Source organism: Melospiza georgiana, chromosome 4, assembly GCF_028018845.1.
Source record: "Melospiza georgiana isolate bMelGeo1 chromosome 4, bMelGeo1.pri, whole genome shotgun sequence".
Lineage (NCBI taxonomy): Eukaryota > Metazoa > Chordata > Aves > Passeriformes > Passerellidae > Melospiza > Melospiza georgiana.
The window spans coordinates 4,462,528-4,486,496 of record NC_080433.1 but is presented as its reverse complement, the minus strand read 5'-3'; the positions used below and the strand labels follow the sequence as shown (position 1 = coordinate 4,486,496).

The window sequence follows — 23,969 nt, the reverse complement described above, 5'->3', positions numbered from 1 at the left end:
TCCTTGCCCTTTTGCCTGGGTCACACTTTATCTCAGAGGGTGTTGGCTTCTCCTTGTGCATTCATTTTGAGATTTTTCTCCTCCATCCCCAATGAGATGCTCTTGGGGAACCCAGCCCTTGCTGAGGATCAGGCATTTGATGAACTGAAACCATGCAAGATTGTTCAGTTTTCCAGTGGAAAAAAGAAAGCCTGGAGCTTGCACATGAAGCAGGCTCTGTTTATTAAAAGCAAGAAAAGAAACACACTTTTATCAAAACCTAATTTTCCACTAAGAAGCCGTTTCAGCAGAAACATGCCCAGCAAGCTGAGTTTCCAGGGACAACAACATCTGCTTATGCTGTATTTATATTTATTTATGCTCACAAGCAAATGGAGGGAGGGAAGAAGGAGCAGGCCTGAGCAGGCAGCCTGTGGTCCAGCGAGGCAGGGATGGGTGCAGTGTCTGTGGGCATCAGAACTGCTCAGGAACCTGCAGTGCACCTCATTTTCCTCTTCAGCACCTGTATTTGGGTGCTTTTTTATCACAGAACCCAAAGGTGGTTTGGGTTGGACGGGATCTTGCTGATCATCTCATTCTATCTCCTGCCATGGGCAGGGACAACAGAGTATTACTGAGGAGAATTTGGAAAAATCAGATTTGGCCTACACCTGGATTAGATATCAGTGCAAGTCCCTGGAAGATTGACAGTTTCACTGATGCAGTTTTCCCCTAATGCAAATCCTGGATTTTTGCAGATTTCTGGGTGGAAATACTTTTCATCGATAACTGTAGCTTGTCCTTGTTCCTGTACTGGGCTGAGCCGTGTAGTCAGCAAACCTTGTAAAAAACATGACTTAGTTTTGCAGCTAACACTGAGGATAATGCAGCACTGTTTACTCTAGTGGGTTATTAACCCAGCTCCGAGCAGGGGGTTAATCTGGAGGTTGGCTGGCAGCCAAGGAAGGGTTCCAGAAGTGGTTCTCCAGTGGATGAGGTTTGGGAGCCTCAGACATGGCCCTGCTGCAATGAATCCACTCCCTGCCTGCTTTTCCCTGGCCTGGGTGGACTCTCTGTTGTAGCCACATTTCTCTTCACAGAGAAAAATCAAGGCACAACTTCCCAAGGATATTTCTGGGATTCACATTCTCTGAACCTCAGAGAAACAAAAACCAATTCTTATCTCAATTGCTGCTCCTCTTGTTGCTCACAAGTGGAATGCATTGTGGAAGATTATTTACCTGAAGGAATTTGTTTAGATTATTTACCTGAAGGAATTTGCTTGATTGGATTCTGGTGTGTTTTGATTAATTGACCAGTTGAATCCATGTCTGTGTGTTGGGACTATCAGGTGACGGTCACGAGATTTTGTGCAGTTGGGTGCTTGTGCTGATTCATTTTAGATGTAATGTAATAGAGAAAAATATAGCATAATAAAGTAATTAATTATACTGTGTGCAGATGAGTGCTTGTGCAGTTGAGATGTAATGTAGAATAATTCAGTTGAGATGTAATGTAGAATAATATAGTATTATAAAGTAATTAATTATACTATATGCAGTTGGGTGCTTGTACAGATTCAGTTTAGATGTAATGTACTATAGAATAATATAGTAATAAATAAATAATATAATTAATAAAGTAATTACTTATGCTATGTGCAATTGGGTGCTTGTGCAGATTCAGTTCAGATGCAATGTAATAACGAATAATATAGTATAATAAAATAATTAATTAGCTTTCTGATATCCATGGAGTCAGATGCATCATTCCTCCTGGACATCAGGTAAAAATATCACCAATACTCTGTTCTGACTTTTATCTCCACATTCTGCCTTCCCCCATAAAGAAGTGATGCTGCCATTCCCATAGCAGCTGGATGGTTTGGAGCATTATAAGGGTCCCTTTTGGGTGCTCTGGTGCCTTTGGGTGCTTTGGTGCCTTTGGTGTTGGGAAGGCTGAATGATGAATCCTGTTATGATTAAAGAAGCAGCACCTTGTGTACAAGCAAAAGCAGGGCTGAGGATCAGGGATATTGCAATGAAAACTGAAAGCCTAATCCTTTTATAAACAGTCTGGAGGGGGGAGAAAGAAAAGCAGGGATTTTTGGGGGCTTTGACAAGTTATAAATATATCCCGAGTGAAACCAATAGTGTGGAGCTTTATGAAAGATTTAATGAATGAATATTTCATGCCCACATGGTGCTTCTTCTGTAAAGTGTGCTGTTGGTAAAAAGCAATAAACAAAGAACCTCCTTCAGGGTTTGTTTGGGCTTTTAAATTAAACTAATTTAATCAACTTTTCCAGTCAAGCTTGATATTAGTTCCTTTCTGTACACAGCACTGTACTGGGTTCTGTTTGTTTTCTCCTGATACCTGTTCTGCTGTTTGGGAGATGCTCAAATATCAGAGAATGATTCATTTCATCCTGCCCTTATGGTGCATCTGGGTTTTCAAGGCAGACAACTCCTGACTTTCTCCTTTTCCCAAAACCTGAGGAGCCATCCATCCTCTACCATCACAGCTGGAGATGTTTCAGGACTCCAGCTGAGGTCATTGTCCAGCAGGAAAATCACTTGAGCTTGCTGGTCATTTCTGATTGTAAGCAAATAGGATTTTTATGGGTTTTGGAAGCCTTCAACACCCAGTTTGCTGCTTCTTGAAGGACTAGAACAAGCCCAAAGTGCTCTGGAGTCTGGCCCCCTATGGCCAGTGAGGCTTGGACACTTGTGCACTGGATATCACAGATTTATGCAGGGAGATGGAAATTCTCTTCAAGCTCAGGCTCTTGGCAGGGCTGGGGCTTGGGTGTGCTGGTGAAGTTTCTTTATGGTTGGCAGTCCTGACAAAAGGCCAGCAGGACATCAGGGTATGTGTTAGCTCTGTGTTCCATGTCTTTTGCAATAATTTCTGAAAAAAATCCTTGGGGATGTGATTTCTCCTTGGGAACAGCAGGACTGAAGCCAGTTGATGTTTTCACAGCTGGACCAGCAAGTGAAAAGCAAATGAGGCAAGTAGGGAGATAAAAGCAAGGGTCATTGGAGGGGTAGAGATAACTTTGGGAAGGCATCAGCATGGGCTGGGGATCCTCTCAATCCCACACCTTGCATGGAGTGCTGGGGTTGGTGTTGCATGGAATGAGATGTTTCTTAGCTGCTTTTGCCATCAAAGGAGTAAAAGTGCTTTTTTTTCTTTTTTTCTTCCTTTTTTTTATTTTTTTTTTTTTATTTTTTTTAATTGTGCAACCAGTTGATTTTGTAGTGGGCAACTTTGGGAACTGAAATTTATCCCTCTTGGCTGGATGGAGTATGGCCCCATGAGGTTTCTGCTACAGATGAGCAGGGCTTTGTATTAGAAGAGAGGTTGTGTTAGAAACGGAGGGAGTTTTGCTTGTCCAAACCCCCACAGATCTGAATTCCATTTTTTGGGTGGTGTTATTAGGCAACGTATGAGATTCTGTCTCTGTAGATCAAAGCTCAAGCCCAAAAGCATTAAACTTCAACAAATGCTGATGCAGCAAAACTCCTTGCAAGTGACGCTGAGCTGCAACAACTGATTTATCCAGCCCAAAATGTTGGCAGAACCCATTTCTGCTGCAGCTCCTGACCCCTTGCAAGGAAATCTCATTTCAGTGGGACTCAGGCTCTGTTCAGGATGCCTGAGGTGAGCAGGTGAGACCCCCTGGCTTTGCCTTGTGTTGCTCATGATTCTGATCACAGCCTGCAGCCTCCACCGTGACCAAACCATTGGTTCTGAGCCTGGTGTTCAGTGCAGGTTGTGCTGGAGGAGCAGAGATGGGGCAGCAGAGGAATAACTGCAGCTTCAGGCAGAGACTGTGAATGAGGAGCTGCATTTCCAAGGAAATACTGCAGGGAAAGGCTGTGAGCAGACACCAGGCTTTGCTGCAAGTAGATTTCCTGAGATTTCCTCCTTCTTTAGCAGCAGGGTTGGTTTTTGGGTGGTACCTTTGAGACCATTTCAGAAAACAATTCCCTTTGACAGTTCTTGCAAAAAGCTTCTTGCATCCACTGAGTGAAACAGCAAAATCCTCCCAATACATTTGAGTGCCAAGATGGAAATTATTTCATAATTAGCCTCTGTGAGGCTCCTTAAAAAAAAAAAAAAAAAAAAGTTTAAGAACTACAGGCCCTGTTGCTCTGAGTTTAACCAGTGTTTGACATTATCCAACTCCTTGGTTCAGACCATGTGAATATGAAAGAAAATGCAGAAAAGTTGAGAATCTGTTCAGTATCTAAGAGGAGAATTACAGCCCCATTTGTAGACTTGGTTTGTGGTCACAGAGGAGATTACAGTGTCATTATTCAAGCAAAGACCACTGACATATGTACCTTGCTCACCTTGAATATCCAGCAGTGAATATCCACAGTTGTTCTTCCACACTCACACCATGTCCTGGGACATCTGCTCTCAAGCTTTGCAGCTAAAAAACCCAAAAACCTCAGAAAAATGGGATGATTGACCCTGAAAGCATAACAGTGGGTGCAGACCACTCATTTTGTAATTGTCAATTTAATTAATGTCTGGCTAAATGCATTTTTAATAAAATACTCTTAAAAATTATTAGTTTGAGAGATTTTTAAATAGTCATTCTTGATAATTGAATTTAATTTCCCTTCCCCAGTCTCCTGTAATTTTCCCCAGAGGAGTTCTGGAATGGAAATGCCACTTCAGCTGTAAGACTAGACTTGGGTAGTTAATGATATAAAAGGTAAAGCATGGTCAAACTTAATTAATCTCTATTGGAGACATCTGTGGAGACTTAAAAAAAACCCCATGTCTTTGATATTCAAAGTTTGACAGTTTTGGGTGTTTATATCAGAGAAGGATATTTTTGGTGCATTGGGTAGGAACTGGGAAGGGTGAGTAGCATGAGGGATTTGCTCCAGAGCATGCCAAAATTGAAGTACACTTTTCTGCAGTGGACCTTTTTTTGATCAGCTTGAATATTAAATTATATCTTTTAGTGCTGAGTGAGGGAGGATTTTCTGAGCTCTTTTAGACCAAGGACAAACCACCATGTCCAGTGCCATGTCTTCAGCAGAGCTTTCCTTCAGGTGCACCTGGGATTGGTGAGGAACAGGCACGGAGTGAATTTGGGAAGCTGCTCGTGGCAGATGCAAGCACCAGCATGATCCTGAGCCAGCTGTGACTTGCACTGGATTTTTCCTTCATTATGCATGATAATGTGGGCTCCCAGTCACCGTGGAAGGGGCTGGGTTCCATATGCTCCTGCAGCCCGTGGAGGTGGCTGGTAACACAGAGCAGAGCTTTAAGGGATGCTCCTATGAAGCATTTTCCTGATGACAACTAAAAATCAGTTCTTCCAACCCAGATAGCAAATTCTGGCTCAGTTCTGGCCCTTCTGGATGGGAGAACTTTTGCTCTGAATTCCCAAATAATCCGTTTCTGTGTCTCTGTGTGCGTGCTCTCGCTTCCATTTGATTTTGGTCACAGAAGGAATAAAACCCAGACCTACAAATGAGTTTAAGGACATGCTGAAACCCATCCTGATTGATGGTTTATTTTGTGTTGAGAGGCAGAGCATCCACCTCCTGTGTTTGTAGCTAAAAAAAGCTTCTTTCCCCATGCTGTCACTTGGGAATGAAGAAACGAGGGGAAAGTCAGCGTTTTTAGGTGTAAAAAATGTAGCTACTTCCTAAAGGGCTGGAGTTGATGTAGGAGATTAATTATATCCAGAGGAAACCTTTTCCAGATTCAGGAAATCATCCTGCTATGTGTTGTACCAGATTTAGTGAAGAGACTCTGCTGTGATGAGTACAGAACAGAGAGGGGGAAATCCTGCAATTCCCCTGTGCCAAACACCTCTGGGAAGGTCAGTGAGGAGTGGAACATCTACACCCTGAATGTTTGACTGCTGAGGGGGAAATCCTGCAATTCCCCTGTGCCAAACACCTCTGGGAAGGTCAATGAGGAGTCCCCTGCCCTTGTGAAGCATCTACACCCTGAATGTTTTGACTCCTGAAATTACCTTTTCCATAGAATCCTGCTTTGCTTTGAGCAGTTCTGCTGTTGAGCTTGACCTTCTCAGCAGATGGATCTGTTGGGAAGGCCTCTTCATGTAGAATATCTACATTTATTCAGAAAGAAGGCAAAAAAAACTTAAGAGGAAGCATATGCATGACATTGAAGAGTACAGAACCTAGAGAGGGGGAAATCCTGCAATTCCCCTGTGCCAGACACCTCTGGGAAGGTCAGCGAGGAGTGGAACATCTACACCCTGAATGTTTTGGCTCCTGAAATTACTTTTTCCATAGATCCCTGCTTTGCTTTGAGCAGTTCTGCTGTTGAGCTTGACCTTTTCAGCAGGTTGGGAAGGCCTCTTTATGTAGAATATCTAAATTTATTCAGAAAGAAGGCAGAAAAGCTCAAGAGGAAGCATTGTATGATGAAGATGAGATTAAGGGCTCACAAACCAGTTGAGTGAAGCATGGCTCTGCAGTAATATTTGATTTAGCAGTGAAGACATTTGGGTTCAATGGAGCATCATCATCTCCAGTCAGAATATCCCAGGTTGATGGAGAAGCTAAAGTTTTGTAATTCAAAGGAAATTCAGAGAGCTGTGGAAAAGCTGCTCCCATTTCTTGTCCTGTAGCACATTGTTATTCTCAGTTCACAGTAATGTTCCACGTTGATCTCCGATTCAGATTTAAACTCTTCAAAGTTTCAGGGGATGTTTTTGATCCTGGGATTTATAGTTCAAGCCCCTTCTCTGTTTCCAAGTGAAGAAAACACATGTCTAGCAAGCACAAAATGAGCCTTGATGGAGTATTTCTTTGATGGTGTTGTGATGATGGTTATGAATTTACATTTTGTGCATAGGATGTTGAGCACCTCATGGGGCCTGGCTGTGCTTTGACTGTACCATTAATTTGGGGAAGGATGCATGATGAATGTTCATCAGGCCCTGCAGGTTCTGATTTGTGGTGCTCACATCACACAGCTGAAAGGCTCCAGAGTGATTAAACGGGATTCAGTCATTAGGAGCTGGCAATACAAATGTGATTAATTACAGAACGCACTGTAAATTGTGAAATGAGTTTGATGGGATTTTTTGGAAAACATATGTTTCTGCTTCATGGGGTGTCAGAAGTTGGAGTCGTGGTGAATGAGGCTTGTTTGCTATTTCCATGATAATTTGGGAGGGTGCTGGGCCATGGGAGTGGTTGGATTTTCATTGCTGTCCCAAGCTCTGGGGGTGAGCAGTGACATTTGGGGAGAGGCACAGGCAAACCCTTAAATCAGACCTTACAAGTGCACCTTGGAGCCCACAGCCAGGCTTTTGTACTGCCCAGGGTGTATCCTTTGAAGACCTTACAATAAATACCTACTTTATTCCTTCAACTCGGTCTAGTCTCTGTTTCAGGTCAGCCTCTTTAAACATAAATTCCTCACTAACCCAATCACAGTGGCACCAGCCTCCCCCCGAGTCCTGACAGAATTTTCCAGCCAAGAATCCCTTTGCCTCTTGCCTCTGAGATGCATCTTTGTGTTGGAGGTGTCAGGCTGAAACTAGTAATAGATTGCTTTTCACTTTGAAATCTCTGAAAAAAAAATGTTGGAAAAAATTTAGGATACACTGCCCAGAGAAGTTGTGGTTGCTCCATCCCTGGAAGTGTTCAGGACCAGGCTGGATGGGGCTTTGAGCCACCTTGTCTAGTGTAAAGTGTCCCTTCCCACTGTAGGGGCTTGGAACAAGAGGATCTTTAAGGTCCCTTGCAGTCCAAACCATTCTGTGATTCTAAAAAAACTCCCCCAGTTTTAAGCATGAACCAAAATTTCAGTCCTTTTTTTTATTGGTGTTTCTTCCATTGTATATTAAACAATGTAATGCATACAATAAACTGCAAGCATCATCCCCACACATTCTCCTCTTTCTGTAGAATGCAGAAAATAAGATAAAAAAAAAGAAAAACCCAAAATCCCAACCCCAAATCAGAATGGATTTCTTGGACACCACATCCCTCTATTTGTCTTCTATGTTTTGATGCTTTTATTTGTAGTGGATATTTGCTGTAGACTGTTGGCACTACCAGGGAGAAACAACATAATTGTGCAGTGAACTGGTTTATGCTTTATGTAAGAACATTGTGCTGCTGTAAATCTGCTGGGTTTTGCAGAGCTGTCTCCAAAGAATATCCTTCAAAAAGTGACCGTGGGGTCTGGGAGTGAGAAGAGGCCCTTAGTGTGGGGGATAATTGGATGGAGCTTGGAGGTGTGAGGTCAGAGCCCTGGGCAGGATATTTATGCTGCAGTGACATCCCAGCATGGAATGGCCCATAAATTTTAGGTGTTGTTGTGCCACAAAATCTATTTGGGGCTGGTCTGAGATCCCAAAGGCACAGGGCATGGAGCTGCCTCTCGTGTCCATTGCCTAGGCATGGCAGACACTCATTTTCACCAGTGTTTGGTGTTCAGGAAACCTCCAGGTTGTCTTTCTTTCGCTGTGAGGCATCAGTGACACCTGGGACAATGTCATTTCATGGGAAAGACCCCAATTCACACCCACTGTTGGCAAGGGCCAGTGTGTGCCCGTGCTGCCCAGAAATACTGATTCAGCTCGCAATCAAGCTGGTGGCTGGCTTGCAGTAGTTCTGGCTGTGGTTAGGAATTCTGACTTTGATGGAGATTTATCTAAAATTTAGCATTTTGCTTTGTAGACACACTTTTTTTCCTCTCTCTGTGTTTCTGATGTGGAACAAGTGCACAAGGAGCTGTGGAATGCTACAGGAACACCTTACCAGGATTGATGGCTGGGCAAGCAGCACAAACATCCTCCCCCATGGCTTTCAAAACTTTTAAATTATACTTAAAAAAAAACCCTTTTCCTTCTGAAACTTTTAAACTTTTCGGGATTTTACAATTTCTGTTACATTTATCTATGCATTTCTGTCTACCTGCCACAGCAAATCTCTTTGCCTGCAAAGATGACTAAATATTTTTTGGTTTGCAAAGATGACTAAATAGTTTTTTGGTTTGCAAAGATGACTAAATAGATTTTGGTTTTCACCCAGAGGGGCTACAATTTGGAAGGAAATAACCATGCAAAGCCTGCTGAGTGCAGGGAATCTGGTGTGTGTACTTGTTTCTCACGCAGGTGAATTCATAACCTTCTCATGCAGTCACTGTGAGCTCTGTGATCTCGTTTTGCTTCTGAGCATGTTGCTTAAGATGCTGATTTTCCCTGGATAACAGCACTCTCACAATGTTATTGCTATTATTCTTTTATCTCTGTGGGCTAAAAGCTGATGTAGAAATTGCAGTCACAATATCAGCTTCCCCCCTCTTTTCCCTGAAAGCTCCCAAACTGCTGATTTCACAGGGCCTTCATTAAAGACTCCTGGGTCTGGAGATTGGGAGCTGGAGCTCTCCATCCATCTCTTGTGAGCCCTGGGCACGGTGCTTAATGCACAAGGAAGGAAAAAAATAATCAGGGAATGTGTGTGGAGGCTCGGGGTTAAGTGCCAGGAGCTGCAGGGTTTGGATGCTCATTTTCACAGTGAGCCATCACCCTAATGGTCATTGATACTAATGATGGGAGAGCCCCCATGGTGATGTGGTGTGTGCAGAGCTTTCACAATGCAGGCACTGCCTGCCTCTCAGAAATGCCTTTCAGGGGCTCTGTGTGCACATCCAAGATCATTTCAGTCAGCCAGCCCTGATTTGTTGGATTTGTTTCTAAGGCTGTTGCTGGCAGCAATGAAATTCAGGTACCTTGTTCCTAGAATTGAATGGGGCAGAGAGCAGTTTAATGCTGTTGTTTTAAAGAGTGTGCAGTTTATGCTTAGGTAAGAAGTTTTGGAGGAGCACAAATGACTAACTCTGGGTGAAACACTCAGACTCTGTAGTTACACCTCAGGATTTTTCCTAATTTATCACACAGGTAACTGTGACTAAAATCAGCCCATTTTTGCCACGTTGGATTCTGTAACAAAATGAGAATAATCAGCCTTCATTCATGGATAACTGCCCCACTGTCCTAGGGTGATTTCATGCTGCTTGTATCCCCAGTTGTCTGCTCTGCTTATGGTGGATATTGAATTCTCTGCTTTTAAAACCAGATCTGGGAGCCAAGGGGGAAGAAGGAGAAGCTGTGGAATATCTGAGGTGGCTGTATGCAAAAACATAAAAGAGCTTCAGCTTTCCTTCTCACAGACTGTGTTGTCTGCAGCATGGGCAGCAGGAGAGAGCTCTCCTTTGCTTTTAGTTGGTTTTTTAGCTAGGTGAGGCAGAGAAGTTCCCCACACTGTGGCTTTTCTTCTTCTTGGAACTGATCTGCTCTGGACTGAAAATTCAGAAAAGCATCAAGAGCTCACAGCTGTCACCCACTGGAGCCTGGGATGTGGCATTTCCCAGCACAGGAAAGACTGATAAGAGCCTGAGTGAGCTGAGCTACACCCCACAATACGGACTCTCTGAATTTGCCATCTCTTCAGAACAATGAGAGGGTCCATTGTTTAATATTATTCAATTTTATGCTTGTGAATACTTTGCCTGTTACATAAACAGATTTTTTTCCACTTTTCTTGAAGGAGGTTTACCTCCCAAACTGGTTGGGGGTGGGAGGCTGCTTGAATTTGCTTTCTAGAAAAGACCACTTCAGAAACTTCCTCCCAAAATTTGCCCTAAAGCAGGACACCCACTTAAAAATGGTTGTGTCCAGAAGATATTTTTGCATTCCCTTCCCAAGTTTTGATGGTATTAATGAGGGTGGGTTTTGGTACCTAGTCTAGGTGACAGCATGGCAGAATTGTGTTCCAGGTGAAATCAGTGTAAAACCACCTTTAAAATAAATAAATGATCATAGAATTGTTTGGGTTGGAAAATATCACTGAGCCCAATCATTAACCTGGCTATAAATATGTGGTAAATGCTTTAAACAATTGAATGCTTCATCATTAAATTCCAACCTGTTGAGGCTGGATGACTTTTTGTTATGCTGAAGAAGGACCAGGTGAAGGAATTGGCTGCATCCCTGCAAGGTGAAGGGTGGGAAGAGATTAATTCCCCTCTCCTGTGTCCCACCTGCATCTCTCTCCCCTCATTCCCAGATCCTGAGGGAGAGCAGGGCTGTGTCTGGGTCATTCCAGGCTGGCTGGTGCTGATCACAGCTGGGTGAAACCTTGGAACAAGTGCAAATGGGAGCTGATGGATTTGCTGCTGCTTCTTATCTGCATAATCTGATTGCAGTTGATAAGTGACACCACCAAGATAGAGCTGAGTCCCTTCCCACTATCAACACCCCTCTCTTTTTTACCCCTTTGCTAAAAAGTTATTTTAAATAGTTCAGTGCTGATCACACCTGGATGAAGCCTTGAAACAAGTGCAGGTGGAGCTGATGGATTTGCTGCTGCTCCTTATCTACATAATCTGATTGCAATTGATAAGTAACACCATCAAGACAGAGCTGAGTCCCTTCCCATTATCAGGACCCTTCTCTTTTTTAGCTTTTTTCTAAAAAAATATTTTAAGTACTTCAGTGCAAACCAGGTATTGACTTTGACTGAAGGAAGGTAATTAATCCCAGTTATTATGATTAAATAATTTACTGCTGGGTGGGTACCTGAGGTTTTTCTGCTCAGGGAGTCAGGGCAGGGTTTGTGGCACTGTTGGGATCTTTGAGGAAAATTTCTCCTCTGATCTTGGGCAGTTTGACTTGGAAGCAGACAGCCACAGCAGTGGGATGTCAGAAAAGTGTGTCTGTATCCATAATGTTGTGTTTGGGGTGAACACAGCTGATCCTGCTGTTGGGAGTGCCTCAGTAGTTGGTGGTGGTGACCAAAGTGTCTTGTTCAGCTTCCTGAGCTTCAGTGAGTTGATGGAGGGGATTTTTACAAGATTTTGCATAATAATAAAAATAAAATCGGTATAATAGCATCCCTCATTCTGTCTGCACACACTGATGATGTTTTCCCACAGAATCCCACATTCACCTCTTCCACCCAGAGTCCCTGCAGCTTGGTTGGAGTTTGCAGCCAGTGCATTTTTCATTTCAAGAAATGAAAAAGCAACTCCCAAGCCACCCACTGCTTTTTTATTGTTAAAAGATAGCAGTTAATTAAAGACTAGGGAAACACAAGGGGAATGGTGTGCACGCCTGTGAAGGGCTCAAAGGATGTTGGGAAGCAAAGTGTCCTGTGGACACTGAGGCAGCTTTTTGCTCATCAGCTTGATTGTTTTGACCCAGAGGCTATGAGCAGATAATTTCTGGAAATTCTGAATGGCAGCAGGAAGGATAAAAGTTGAATTTTACTGAAATTCGCTGTAGTTGAATAGAAAAAAACTGTAGGGAGTTGTTCAGGTGAGAACCTAAAGCATGTGTTCATGCTTTTATCTGTTTGTTAATTTTCTTCTCCTTTGTTCTAATCAAGGGCTGCTTTTTCATGCAGAGTTGGGTGTGCAAGGATTAAAGTCTGTGTGCTGGCCCTTTCTTGGGTCAGGACCACAAAACCTACAGTGTAATCTTGTCTTAGAAATGAGATCAAGGTGGTTTGGATAGAAAAAACAGAGGGCACCAAATATCTTGAAGAAAATTTTAAAAACATTTAAAAACATTAAAACATTAACATTAAAAAAAATATGCCGAATATTGTTATTAAATTAAGTAGCTCACATGAGCTAAACATTAATTTGAAGTTTGCACTTAACTCAGTTTTATTTTTTAAAAAGTGAGATAATTAGGAGCGAGCAGATTAATCAACAGCTTAAAGGATCAAATACTGAGAGAATGCAAGAGTGACACATTCTCCTACAGACATCACACTTCCTTCCAGCATCTGCTCATTAGCCTGCTGTAAATTCCCATGAATGGGAGCACAGAGTGCTGCTGCTCCAGAGGTGTCATTTGAGCACCTGCATTTTTTGGTGGGCAGTTGTTTATGACTTCTGGCTCCCACGAAAATCCTCTCTATTTTATTTTCCTTGAACACTTTATTTAAGACAGGTGTGTAGAAGGCAGTGCCGGAGCTCTGAAGTTGGGGTCTCATGATATTTGTGGCTGCACCACAAGGAAATCAGATCAACAGCTTTTGATGCACTTCCTTTTCTTTTCTGGACTGAATTTGCATTATTTTGTGATCCAGTTCAAACCACAGAACTCTGCTGCTGTGAGAACAGAAGACTGTTTGAAGTTTTAAGTAAGAAATTGTTTAAAGATGTCTTTAGCCCCATTTGGCTTTTTTTCAGGGAGCCCACAAAAGAATTCAAAGCAAACAGTCATTTTTTATAAAAAAAAAACCATTAAAGCACTAAGTAAATTTTTTTTTAATGTAGGTTTTACTTGATTTATTTGGGAAATTCTTAGTGGGGGATCTGGCTTTGTGTTCCCAGCCCTGAAGGTCTTGGGGAGGGTTCAGAAACAGGCTGAGCCTTTACTTGGGGACAGCACTCAGCCCCCATCCTGTTTTCACATCCAGTCTGGTTCACAGGGATGTAAATAGTTCAGCAAGAGGAATGGAAATGTGGGGATTCAACCGTTTCCTGTCAAAATGCTGTTTTATCAAAATGGAAATATTTTGTGAGAACATGTCAGTTTTGACAAATTGTTTTGATGGGTGAAGTCTAAACAAATTGTTTTAGCATTCTATGTTATTTTGATATAAAGACATCTCATTTCAACTCCATCATTTAGACCTTTATAACATAGCTACAACATTTATGTGTTAATATTTTTGTAACTTATAAATATTGCATCAGATTTGTGACAACTTTAAAATTAAAAGAAAATGTCAATATTGTAAGCTTTCTATATGGTTTTGCAATATGCTGTTTAGCTTTTAAAAAACTGCATATCTTGTCACAGAGTCACAGAGTGGTTTGGGTTGGAAGGGACCTTAAAAAACATCTTTTTCCACCTCCCTGCCATGGACAGGGACATTTTCCACTGGATTTTGGATGCTCCAATCCCTGTCCAGCCTTGGTTTTGCTGGGTGGGTGACCTGTAGCAGATCTCCACTATAATGTCACCTATCCCTGCTGGATGGAGTGGCTGGAATTCCCTTGAGTTGCCCTTCAGATGCTCTCCTGCTGATCTGTGATCCTTCTCTCCAGGCTCTGGGCATTTCTTTCTGGCACCAGCAGCTTTATTTTAATGTATGTTAAGTGTATATCTGATTCTTGTATCTCATATATATATATATAAAATATTATATTATATATATTATATATATTATAATATATATAATATAATATATATAATTATATTATATATAATATATTATCTATATTATAATATATATAATATATATTATAATATATATAATACATATAATATATATAATATATATTTATATAATATATATAAATATATATATAATATATATAAATACATAATATAACATATATTATATATATAATATATACATAATATATAAAATATATATACATAACATATATAACATATATACATAATATATTCAAAATATATAGGATATAATATATATTTCTAATTTGTATATCTGTATTAAATTTTGAACATACTGAAAATTAATCTTTTAATGAGATCCTGGTATTTTAGTTTATTTCACAATGGAGGCAAAAGAATTGCCTGAGTCCTGCCCAGCTATAATTCCCCTTGTTAATTATTTTTGTTCGTTCCAGTCCTAGGAAAGAGTTAAATTTTTTAATGATAAAAATAGTTCCCACACTGAGAGTGTTGTCACTTAGCAGATTAATCTGAAAGATCTTAAACCATTTTATAAAGCTGTTTAAGATGCTGTTCTTCACATATGAGAAAATTAAAACTCTGCTGTTTAGAGGTTGATGGGTTCCAGTGGGGATTTTCCAGCAGAGGTGTTGACAGGTTGCTGGTGATCCTGGGTTATTAAAAAAAAAAAAAGAAAGAAATCCAAATGTGAAGAGTGTTTTGTTGTTTTTGGGTTGTTGGGTTTTTTCAGGTATGGACACAAATGAGCATAACTTGATATTACTGCTTGTTGGGCACATGTATCCATGGGGCATGCTGAGGTGTTTCCAGGGAGTAGCTTATTTTTAGGTGCTGTATGCCTGTAAGTTATTTATGCAACCATTGCTGTATTTTACCAAATGCAGCAGTTCAGATCCCTGAATCTTGTTCTTGCCAATCAAGTGGGTGCCTTGGGGGGAAAAAAACCAGTCCTGAAAAGTAAAAAACCAACCACCTTCTCCCCATTGTCTTGTCGATTTTTCAGATTTCAGGGTTTTTCCTGCACTTTGCAGTGTCCTGTTCTTGGGGAAAAAAAAAAAAAAAAAAAAAGGAAAATGAGGATTTCCATGTAAACCTGAGAGAAGTGACTCTCAGCAAAACAGCAACTACTAGAAAACGAGATAAAATCCCAAGAGCTGCTAATGTGATAATAGGATCTCATATTCATTGAATGGAGTGCCTGTGCCTCAGTGCTGCCATGGGACTGTGAATGTGCTTTTAATCTCTTATTTCTCTAGAGAGGCAGATAAATCTGAACCCATTATGTGCTGAGGCTGAGGCAGGGCACAGAGATTTACAGGGTTGCAGGGAATGAAGCTGCTGTCCTGGCTCTGGGGCACGTGTTCAGGGGGATTGGATGGGATGGGATGGGATGTGCATTTCCAGCTGCTCTTGGAATGGTTTTCATGGTCAGCACACACAGAGCAAGGGGAAAAGGCTGGGCTTGATGGGGAAAACCTGATGATAAATACTAAATACATCAGCCAGTGAGCAGCTGGCAGCAGCCCCTGCTCCTCAGGTCCAAAGGCAGCCTGGAGTGTCAGGACACAGCTTGGGAAAATGAGTAAAATGAGTAAAAGTGAGGTAATGGCAGTGGGTAAGAAGGGGAGAGAGGAATGGGAGTCAGAGATGTTGTGGGCAAGGTGAATTGAGTAGGGAAAAGTGGGAAGAATTTGAGGGATATTGGATATGATCCATTTCTTGGTGGAAGGGGCACTCAGTTTTATAGCCTGAGTCTTAATGTCAGAAAGGTCTTTTTTCTTATTGAAGAATTTGCTGTAATATTTGACACACTAGAAGGTGATCTCTGAAATAATAATTGTTTTCATTGAAGGAGGCAGTGAGCTGCAAGGTTTTTGCTGATTTTTACTTTTGCAGGTGTGGATAATTTCACTGAGGTCTGTTGGGAGTGGTTCACCCTTCACCAGCCCATCGCTGAGTCTGGGACTGGTTCATCCCTACAGCTGCTCCTCAGGGATTGGGGAGGGAAATTTTGGGTCTTTTTCAGGTGTTTGAAGCCCATGGACCACTCCTGACTCACTGAATTAATTTAAGGCAGGGGAAAATGTTTTGAAAACAGGAATTCTAGTGGAGTTTAGGTCACTATGGGGCAGGATTCTTTATCCTGGCCACCTTCCCTTCCCACCAGCTGCAAATAAAAAGCAGAATTCTCCCAGCCTGTCCAGCAGTAGGAGAGGTTCTGTAGAGCCTTTTCCTGTAGCTAATGATGAGGGAAAATGGGAAAGAGTGATGGGAAGTTCTCTGCTTCACTCCCCAGTGCTGAAGGAGTCTGATATTCCAGAGGAGCAGCATTTCTGGAGAGGGATGCTCAGCCTGGGCACCCATGCATGGCACTGACAGCTATTCTCATTTACCCAGCAGATTTTCCTTGTTTGAATATATTTGTTTAACATTTTGCTTGGTCCTCAAAGGCTTTTGCAGCTATCGTGATCATTCAGATTCACTTCATTACTACTAAAAATTAATATTTGCACTGTGGTGACTTGGAACTGTAAAGGTGAGCAGGCTGATTGTGCTCTGTAGGCACAGAGGAAGGTACAAATCCCCGTTTCTACAACTTCCAGTGCAATTTCCTGTCTCTCAGAGGTTTTCAGAGCCGTTTTATCTATGCCACAAAAGCATAATAAAGGAAAACCCTAGAAATTAGATTTGTATGGGAAGGATGGTTCTGAAACCACCTAGAAACTGAGAACAGCTCAGGTTTTTTTTTTCAGCTGAGCCTATTTAGTCTGAAAACAGAGGTCACCTTGTGACTTTTGGACTTTGGAAGTCTCTAATCCAGATCTGAATGCGGAGAGGAGCTTATTTAGATGTCAAACTGTGAGGTGCAAGTCTTTTAAAAAAGGACAGGGATTTTTTTTTCCTCTCTCTCTGAAAGGCACTGGGAGACTGACAGACAGGCAGATCTGTGAATCAGGCATCGTTATGACATCTCCAGTTGGGCATCTGGAAGTGGAAGCCCCTGAAATCTGTTAATCTGTTGTCAACTTTGAAAAATCCTATTCTCCCCCCATCTCCCTCCCCCCCAGTCCTGCCAGCTTTCAAAGTTCAAAGTGTGTGCTTTTTATCACATTTGTCATTCCTCGGTAGCGAAGCTCTGGCATTCGGAGATTTGGCTGACAACTTGGTGGGAACGAGCCAGAATCGAGTTCAACTTGCACCTTTCTGTGCTGCACCCAGTGCTGTGCCCAGGGGGAGGCAGAATCTGAGCTAGAGGGACCCCAGCCTCATTCATTGCCACAATCACCATCCTCTCCCTGGTGCCAAAATTCAGCTTGGTTTCTTTATCCTGAGGTAGGTGGACAGGAACTGATGAGTTCAACACAGCAGGAGTGTTGAGGGAGGAAGTGTCATATCCAAACTATTTCTTCTCAGGCTGTTCTTTCATCTTAAATAATGCAAAGGTTATAAATCTTCTGGAAATCATGCAAAACTGGTGCTGCAAAAGAGTTAGAATGGTTCCAGGCAAGTTCAAACACTATTTTATGGAGGCTCAAGTCCAGCAGTGCAAGGTTTGATAATTTTAAGTACATTTAAGGTTTGATAACTTTAAGTACATTTAAATGCACATTTAAAGGAGTTTAGATATCTAAATGGGATGTATAGCTCAAGCTGGGAGAACTGGCTTTTGGGGAAGGAGCAGAGCTCAGAAATGAGGTTGAGCCAAGGTGCCCTGGGCATGGCTTGTGTCTTTATCCATGCTCAGTCCTGTGGATTACCATGGGGTAATGGTCTTTAAATAACATATCTGGTTGTTTATTCAGAGGAAATGTTTACATTTTCAAATGTTTGTGATTTTTCCCTTCTGTAGTTGTTTCTGAGTTAGCAGCATAACTGCATTCCTGATGATTCTCTCACACATAAGTAAGATCAGTTTGGAGAGAAAACAAAGTTTCAGATGTAATTTAGTTCTCATTTACAGGCAGGTAGAATTAAAGTCGAATTTCCAGATTTTTGATAGCAACTGCACAGTACATTTGAAGAAGCATTTCTGTCTGTCAAGCTGAGATTTGCTGAATTATTGCCTTCATGTGTCCACTGATTTAAACCAGAACTGACCTGGAATGTGAATCGTAGAGGCAAAATTTATATATTTCAGTTCAAACCTTATAAAACTGCATACACGTCCTAAATTGATGCTGGTTCACAGTGTTTACCTCAGAAATTATTCTTTTTTTTTTCCTGATAAGGGAAAGACTTTAAGTCTTTCTTCTTGCTGGTGTATTGACTCAGTAGCTGATATATGATGTTCTCAGGGTTGATTTTTCTACTCTGTTGGAAAAGCACCTGCAGTTTCTGGTCTCCTGTCAAGGAATTGAAAGTTTGTACAGCTTCTTTTTTTCCCAGAGGTCATTAGTGAACATACAGAGAGACTTTATAAATCACATCTGAGCCCAGGTGATAAGCAGGAAACGAGTGGTTACACAGGCAGTGGCCAATTCTGAATGGGAGAGATGGGGATGATAAACCATGATGTTGTAAATCATTGTCAGTGGCTACAGTGGAGCAACACCTTCCCTTTTTTCAGGATTTAACTGTGTGAACAGGTTGCCCAAAGAACTGGACAACAAACCAGCTTTTCTGCCTTGTCTGAACTGCAGCTGCATCCAAAACTTTAGAGCTGGTAAATCTCGAGGTGATGTTTCTGATGGAATCACAGGATGGTTTGGGTTGGAAGGAACATGAAAGATCATCTCATTCCATGCCCTGTCATGAGCAGGGACACCTTCCACTATCCCAGGTTGCTCCAAGCCCTGTCCAACCTGGCCTTGGACACTTCAGGGATGGGGCAGCCACAGCTTCTCTGGGCATCCTGTGCCAGGGCCTCATCCCTCTAATAATGAATAATTTCTTAATAAATACACCAGGTCCACTGTGTGACACACACATGGCAAGTCACTGCAGTCTGCTGTGCTAAGCATTTCTTTTCTTCCCTTCCCTTCTCTTCCCCAGCAATCAAGGAGAAATACATGGACTGGACAGAGTTCCTCATCCAGGATCTGACCGGCGCCAGGACGGCCCCTGCCAATTTGCTGGAAGGTGTATGTATTAGATTGCATTCCTCCTCCTCCTCCTCCTCCTCACTGTGTGCTTGCAGTGTCTGTGTCTGCCACCCCTGGGACCTGACCATGCCCCAAAATCCATGGCAGCAGTGCCTGGACTGCTGGCCCCAGTCATGGGGAGTTTTGCCTTTTCAATCTTTACAAAATTGGTGCTCAGAAAAGGCATAGAGTGTGGAGGGGATCCACAACAGGGGGAGCTCAGCCCTTCAGTGCCCCAATAGATCCATCAGACTGGTGACCTGAGCTGCCAATCCATCCCTGCCCCATCCCTGGAAGTGTTCAGAGCCAGATTGGATGGGGCTGGGAGCAATCTGGTTAGTGGAAGGTGTCCCTGCCCCATGGCATGGGGTTGGAACTTGGTGATCTTTAAGGTCCCTTCCAACCCAGACCATTCTGTGACTCTGTGGCACAGCTTGGAGAGGGGGTTTGCCAGGTTGATGGGGAGCATTGTCAGGTTTATCTTTATATGGGAAGTGCTCCCTCAAGGCCATTCCCTCCACCTAAATCCAGCAGTCACATTTAGCGGGGAAGTTGTTAGGTGAGGTGGCCTCAGAAGAGCAGAAGGGTTCTTTTTTTAGATGCTCCCAGAGCCCAGTCTGCAGCAAATCCAAGGGGTGGCTTGCACTTGGGACAGCCTCAGATCCTGGACAAAAATCCCACAGCTTCACCTTGAAACCACTTTTGCATCAGGGCCTGCCCTGCTCTGCTGTGGGTGCTTTGGAGAGGAGACAGATGGTCCTGCAGGAGCCCCTCATTCTTTGTCCCTCTGTGTTTAGACTGAGAGCAAGGCCACAAAGGAATTTGTGAAAGTGCTCATTTGGCTTGTGGGAAGCCAGTGTCCATCCAGGCACCATTTTTGGTCATTTTGTCCCTGCTCACTTCCACCATCCACAGCTGCATCCTTTTTCCACGTGCCCAAGCAGTATGGATGGACCTGGCAGCGATAATTAATATCATACCATTAGGGTCTTTTCCCCCCCAGTCTGAGTGAAGAACAGCCTTGCAGACCCCAGACAATCCACATCCTGCTGCATCCCCATTCCTCGACTACCACATGCAGAAATCTGGTGGTGCCCAGCCCCCATCTCTGGTGTTGGTGCCAAACCTCCCCTTTCTGCAGGCAGAAAAGCAGAGAGAGAAAACACTGAGTTGGCTTGAAGCAGTTTCTGACCCTTTCCTGGTGTTTTATGTGCTCAGTGCTGTCTGTGTCCTGCAATGTATGTTGGCCCCTGTTGACAGATTTGCTGTTCATGAGTGCTGCAGATTGTTGTTAGGCTGTTAAATCACTATGTAGTGCTACTTTTTAAATCCTTTTTTTTTTTAATTTTTACGTGCCAGCTATGCATGTGAAGGGTTCTTGCATGATGGTAAATGTTAATATTTCATGCAAGCTGATTATTAATCCTAGCCATTCAGTTCTCATGGGGTAAGTGACAGCCCATTGGCTTAAAATTTAGCACACAAATCAGGGAAGCAATATTCACTTTGATACAGCCAGGGATTTATTATAATAAGTTAAATCATTACACCATCCTTTCATATTAAAGAATATTTGGTTGCAAGCAGTTGTATGAGAGGGGAAAAAATCCACATTAAAGTGGATTTCTGTTGTATTATTAAATTCTGACACTGCATTTTGCCATGAAATAATATTTGAAGAGATTATACAGATGCTTGCAGCTTGCACTGTAGAAAAGTAGCTTATTATGGCAAATATATTGTTCTGAGAAATATCTGTTAATCATAAATTTGTTTAAAGTTGTACATGTGATAAGCTTTTTGTTAATTTTAATTGCATTTTTTACCATATTCTCATGCTCTTGCCTGCTTCTTTGGATTAAGAGAGACATACGAAAATCGATTGCATCTCAAAATTTCAATATTTTCAATATTCAGAAGGAAAAATAACTTTTTGAAAAATAAGGCATTCTCCTTGTTCTGTTTTGTAGCCACTATTAGAAAGAACCATCCTGGACTGACTCTTGATTTACAGAATTAATATTTTAAAAAGTAATGTGAGATTTTTATAATTTTAATTAAGTAAAAGTGGGACAAACACACAGGAAAAAAAAAAAGTCTTTGTTTTTAATGTATTTTGCCTTTGCTGAGCACCTCCTTTGGGGACCAATGCTTCCAAGTCTTGGGGTCATTTTAATGCTGCTCTTAAAACCCCGGAACTGAGACATTGCATGAGAATTCAAACTTGTATTTAATAAAAGAATAAGAAATCTTAACCACTATGTTAAAGCTTGAGAACACAGAGATGCTCACAGCCACAAAATAAAACCACTGAGCCCCAGAGGGGTTGTTCTGCAGAGCATCTCATTGTTTTTTAATGCCTGTGCTTGCAGATGGAAAGTTACACACATGTGTAAAATGCTGCAAAACTGGGATCCCAGAAAATAAAATAACCATGTGGAAGCAAATAACCTCAGTCACTGGGATTTCTTGGGCATGGTGGCTTGACCCAGCAAATCCTGTGTGCCTTGGGCTTGGCTCCAAACCTGCTGTGGGCTTTGAGCTTTGGAATAACCCCCACAGCCTCCTGCATCTGTGGCTGGGGGGGATAATTTGCTCTCCATGCCAGTAGGAATAAGATAAAGCTGATCTTTGGTGAAAGAGATCAGTACACAGAGTGAAATTTCTGGGTCATGCACAAAGTAGTCACCTTCTAGGTAAATATTAGGGTCCGGTCCTGTGGTTGGTTCTTGTCAGCTGCAATCAATGATAATTTGTTTTAAATCCTTCAATACAACTGGGCTTTGAGTAGTACAGGAGCCTCCTAAATGGATAGGCCTTACAAGCTGTTCCACCTTTATTATTCTTTTTTTGTTGTTGTTGTTGTTGATGATGTCGCTTGAGAAATTAGCACAACTGTTGTTTTCTGTTTTACTTCTGAATTTGCACTTGGAAGACATTGGGTAAAATAGAAGAAGAACAGACTGTTTGCTGATCGCTTGGATGATGGTGTGAAAAACAAAAATAATCTTCTGCTGTCATCTGTTTCCTTGAGAAGTCTTCAAATAAAGTTTAAAATAAGGAGTTTTGCTTCTATTCAAACAGCCTCTGCGAGGAAAAAACCCTGTAGACCTCATTACAGTTGATTCCTTAATAGAGCTGCAGGATTCCCAGAATCCCTTTCAGTACTGGATGGTTAGTGTGGTTGAAAATGTTGGAGGAAGATTACGCCTTCGCTATGTGGGATTGGAGGAGACTGAATCCTATGACCAGTGGTTGTTTTACTTGGATTGCAGACTTCGACCAGTGGGTTGGTGTCAAGAGAATAAATACAGAATGGACCCACCTGCAGGTAAGGAACCTCCTAGAAATATTGTCTCCCTCTGTGGTGTTCACTGATGTTTTGAGATGCTTTGTCCTTTTCCAGCATTCACATTGCTTTGTCAGTAGTTTCTGGTTGGGGCACAAATGGGAGGTGAGATTCATCTAATTTGGGTTCAGAGTGGGTGCTGTAGACTGTATTGTTTATTAAATAAATTCATTTGAAATCTTTGCAAGTCTGTCAGACTGTATGACATCAGGAGATTACAGCTTGGAGATGAAGTGTCTCTAGGGTTTGGAAGTCTTTAGGGTTGAGTTTAGTGTTCAAACCAGCTGGAATGGAAAGGGATTGGGGCTGCAGTTAAGGCAGTCTGGGATCACAGATTGATCCACATTCTCCTGTGTAGGTTAAGTGCATCCAGGTCTGTGCCTCCTTTTCCTTGTGCTGTGGGTGTAAGTTTTTCCATGAAAGTTGCTCTCCTCTGGGAAGGTGTTTCTGCTGTGGCTTCTGTCCCTCACACCTAATGAGAAGAGTTGACCCTGACATGTTCAGTTCTTGTTTTCACAAGTTTGTCTGGGACTTGGGTCCCGAGTGCTTTTTGCAAGTGTGTGTTTTTCTTCTCTGGTAGGTAGGAATCAGTGTTACCCATCACTTCTAAATTAGATGTGAGTGCTGGAGAGCATGAATATCACCCACTGTTATTTTACAGAGTCTTTGTGTTACAGAGAAACAATTTTTTCATTGACTATCTCTGAACCCTCTTGGCCTGTATAGGTTTGGGGAATATAGAAATGGCCCAGAGGAGATTTGTGCTTCCTCTTTGTTCATTCCATTTGCTTTCTGCTCTTCCTTTTATCCAGTTGTGCATCCTTCTCTATAGATTCCCCACCCCTCATGCCTTTATTTTCATTTTTTTTCAGTTGTATTTCTCTAAACTTGTTACTGGACTCTTTATTTGCTGGAGTTTACTTTTCTTTTCCCCTCTCCTTGATTTAACTTTTAAAATTTCTGTCTCTTGTTCTTATCTGTTTTCACCTGATAGCTGTTTCCTCTCCTTTCATTTCTCTGGTCATTCACTTTTTAGTCAACACTGTTATTAATAGACTCAATGCTCACATCTTCTTCCTCACTTAAATAGGTCTTCATTACTTTATATCTCCTAAAGTTGAGCCTTGTAGGATTTTGCTGTGAGAAGACCCTTCAAGTCTGAACTTTTCTGTTTTTGCCCAAATCCTCTCCTGAGGTCTTTCATTGATCCCCCCTTGTGACCCAGCTGTCAGGCTCTGCCAGTCAGGAGTGGAAATTTGAGGAGTTTCTGGAGCCAGAAATTCTGGTTGTTCCTCTCCTGGTCATTTGATGTCCACCTAACATGGAGTCACAGAATCATCAAGGTTGGAAAAAACCT

At 42.0% G+C, this 23,969-nt stretch overlaps 1 protein-coding gene across 5 annotated transcripts in view; it reads left to right on the top strand.

Moving 5' to 3' along the window:
* SFMBT2 (Scm like with four mbt domains 2) overlaps window positions 1-23,969 on the top strand; it is a 118,043-nt gene that overhangs the window by 31,607 nt on the left and 62,467 nt on the right. For 4 of the 5 annotated variants that reach the window (XM_058022112.1, XM_058022109.1, XM_058022111.1 and 1 more), the window contains exons 5-6: window positions 19,175-19,263; window positions 22,348-22,594. In XM_058022112.1, coding sequence (XP_057878095.1) covers window positions 19,175-19,263; window positions 22,348-22,594 — 336 coding nt within the window. Of the gene's footprint in view, window positions 1-19,174; window positions 19,264-22,347; window positions 22,595-23,969 lie in introns of those variants that run through there. The other variant, XM_058022114.1, reaches the window with a different exon arrangement.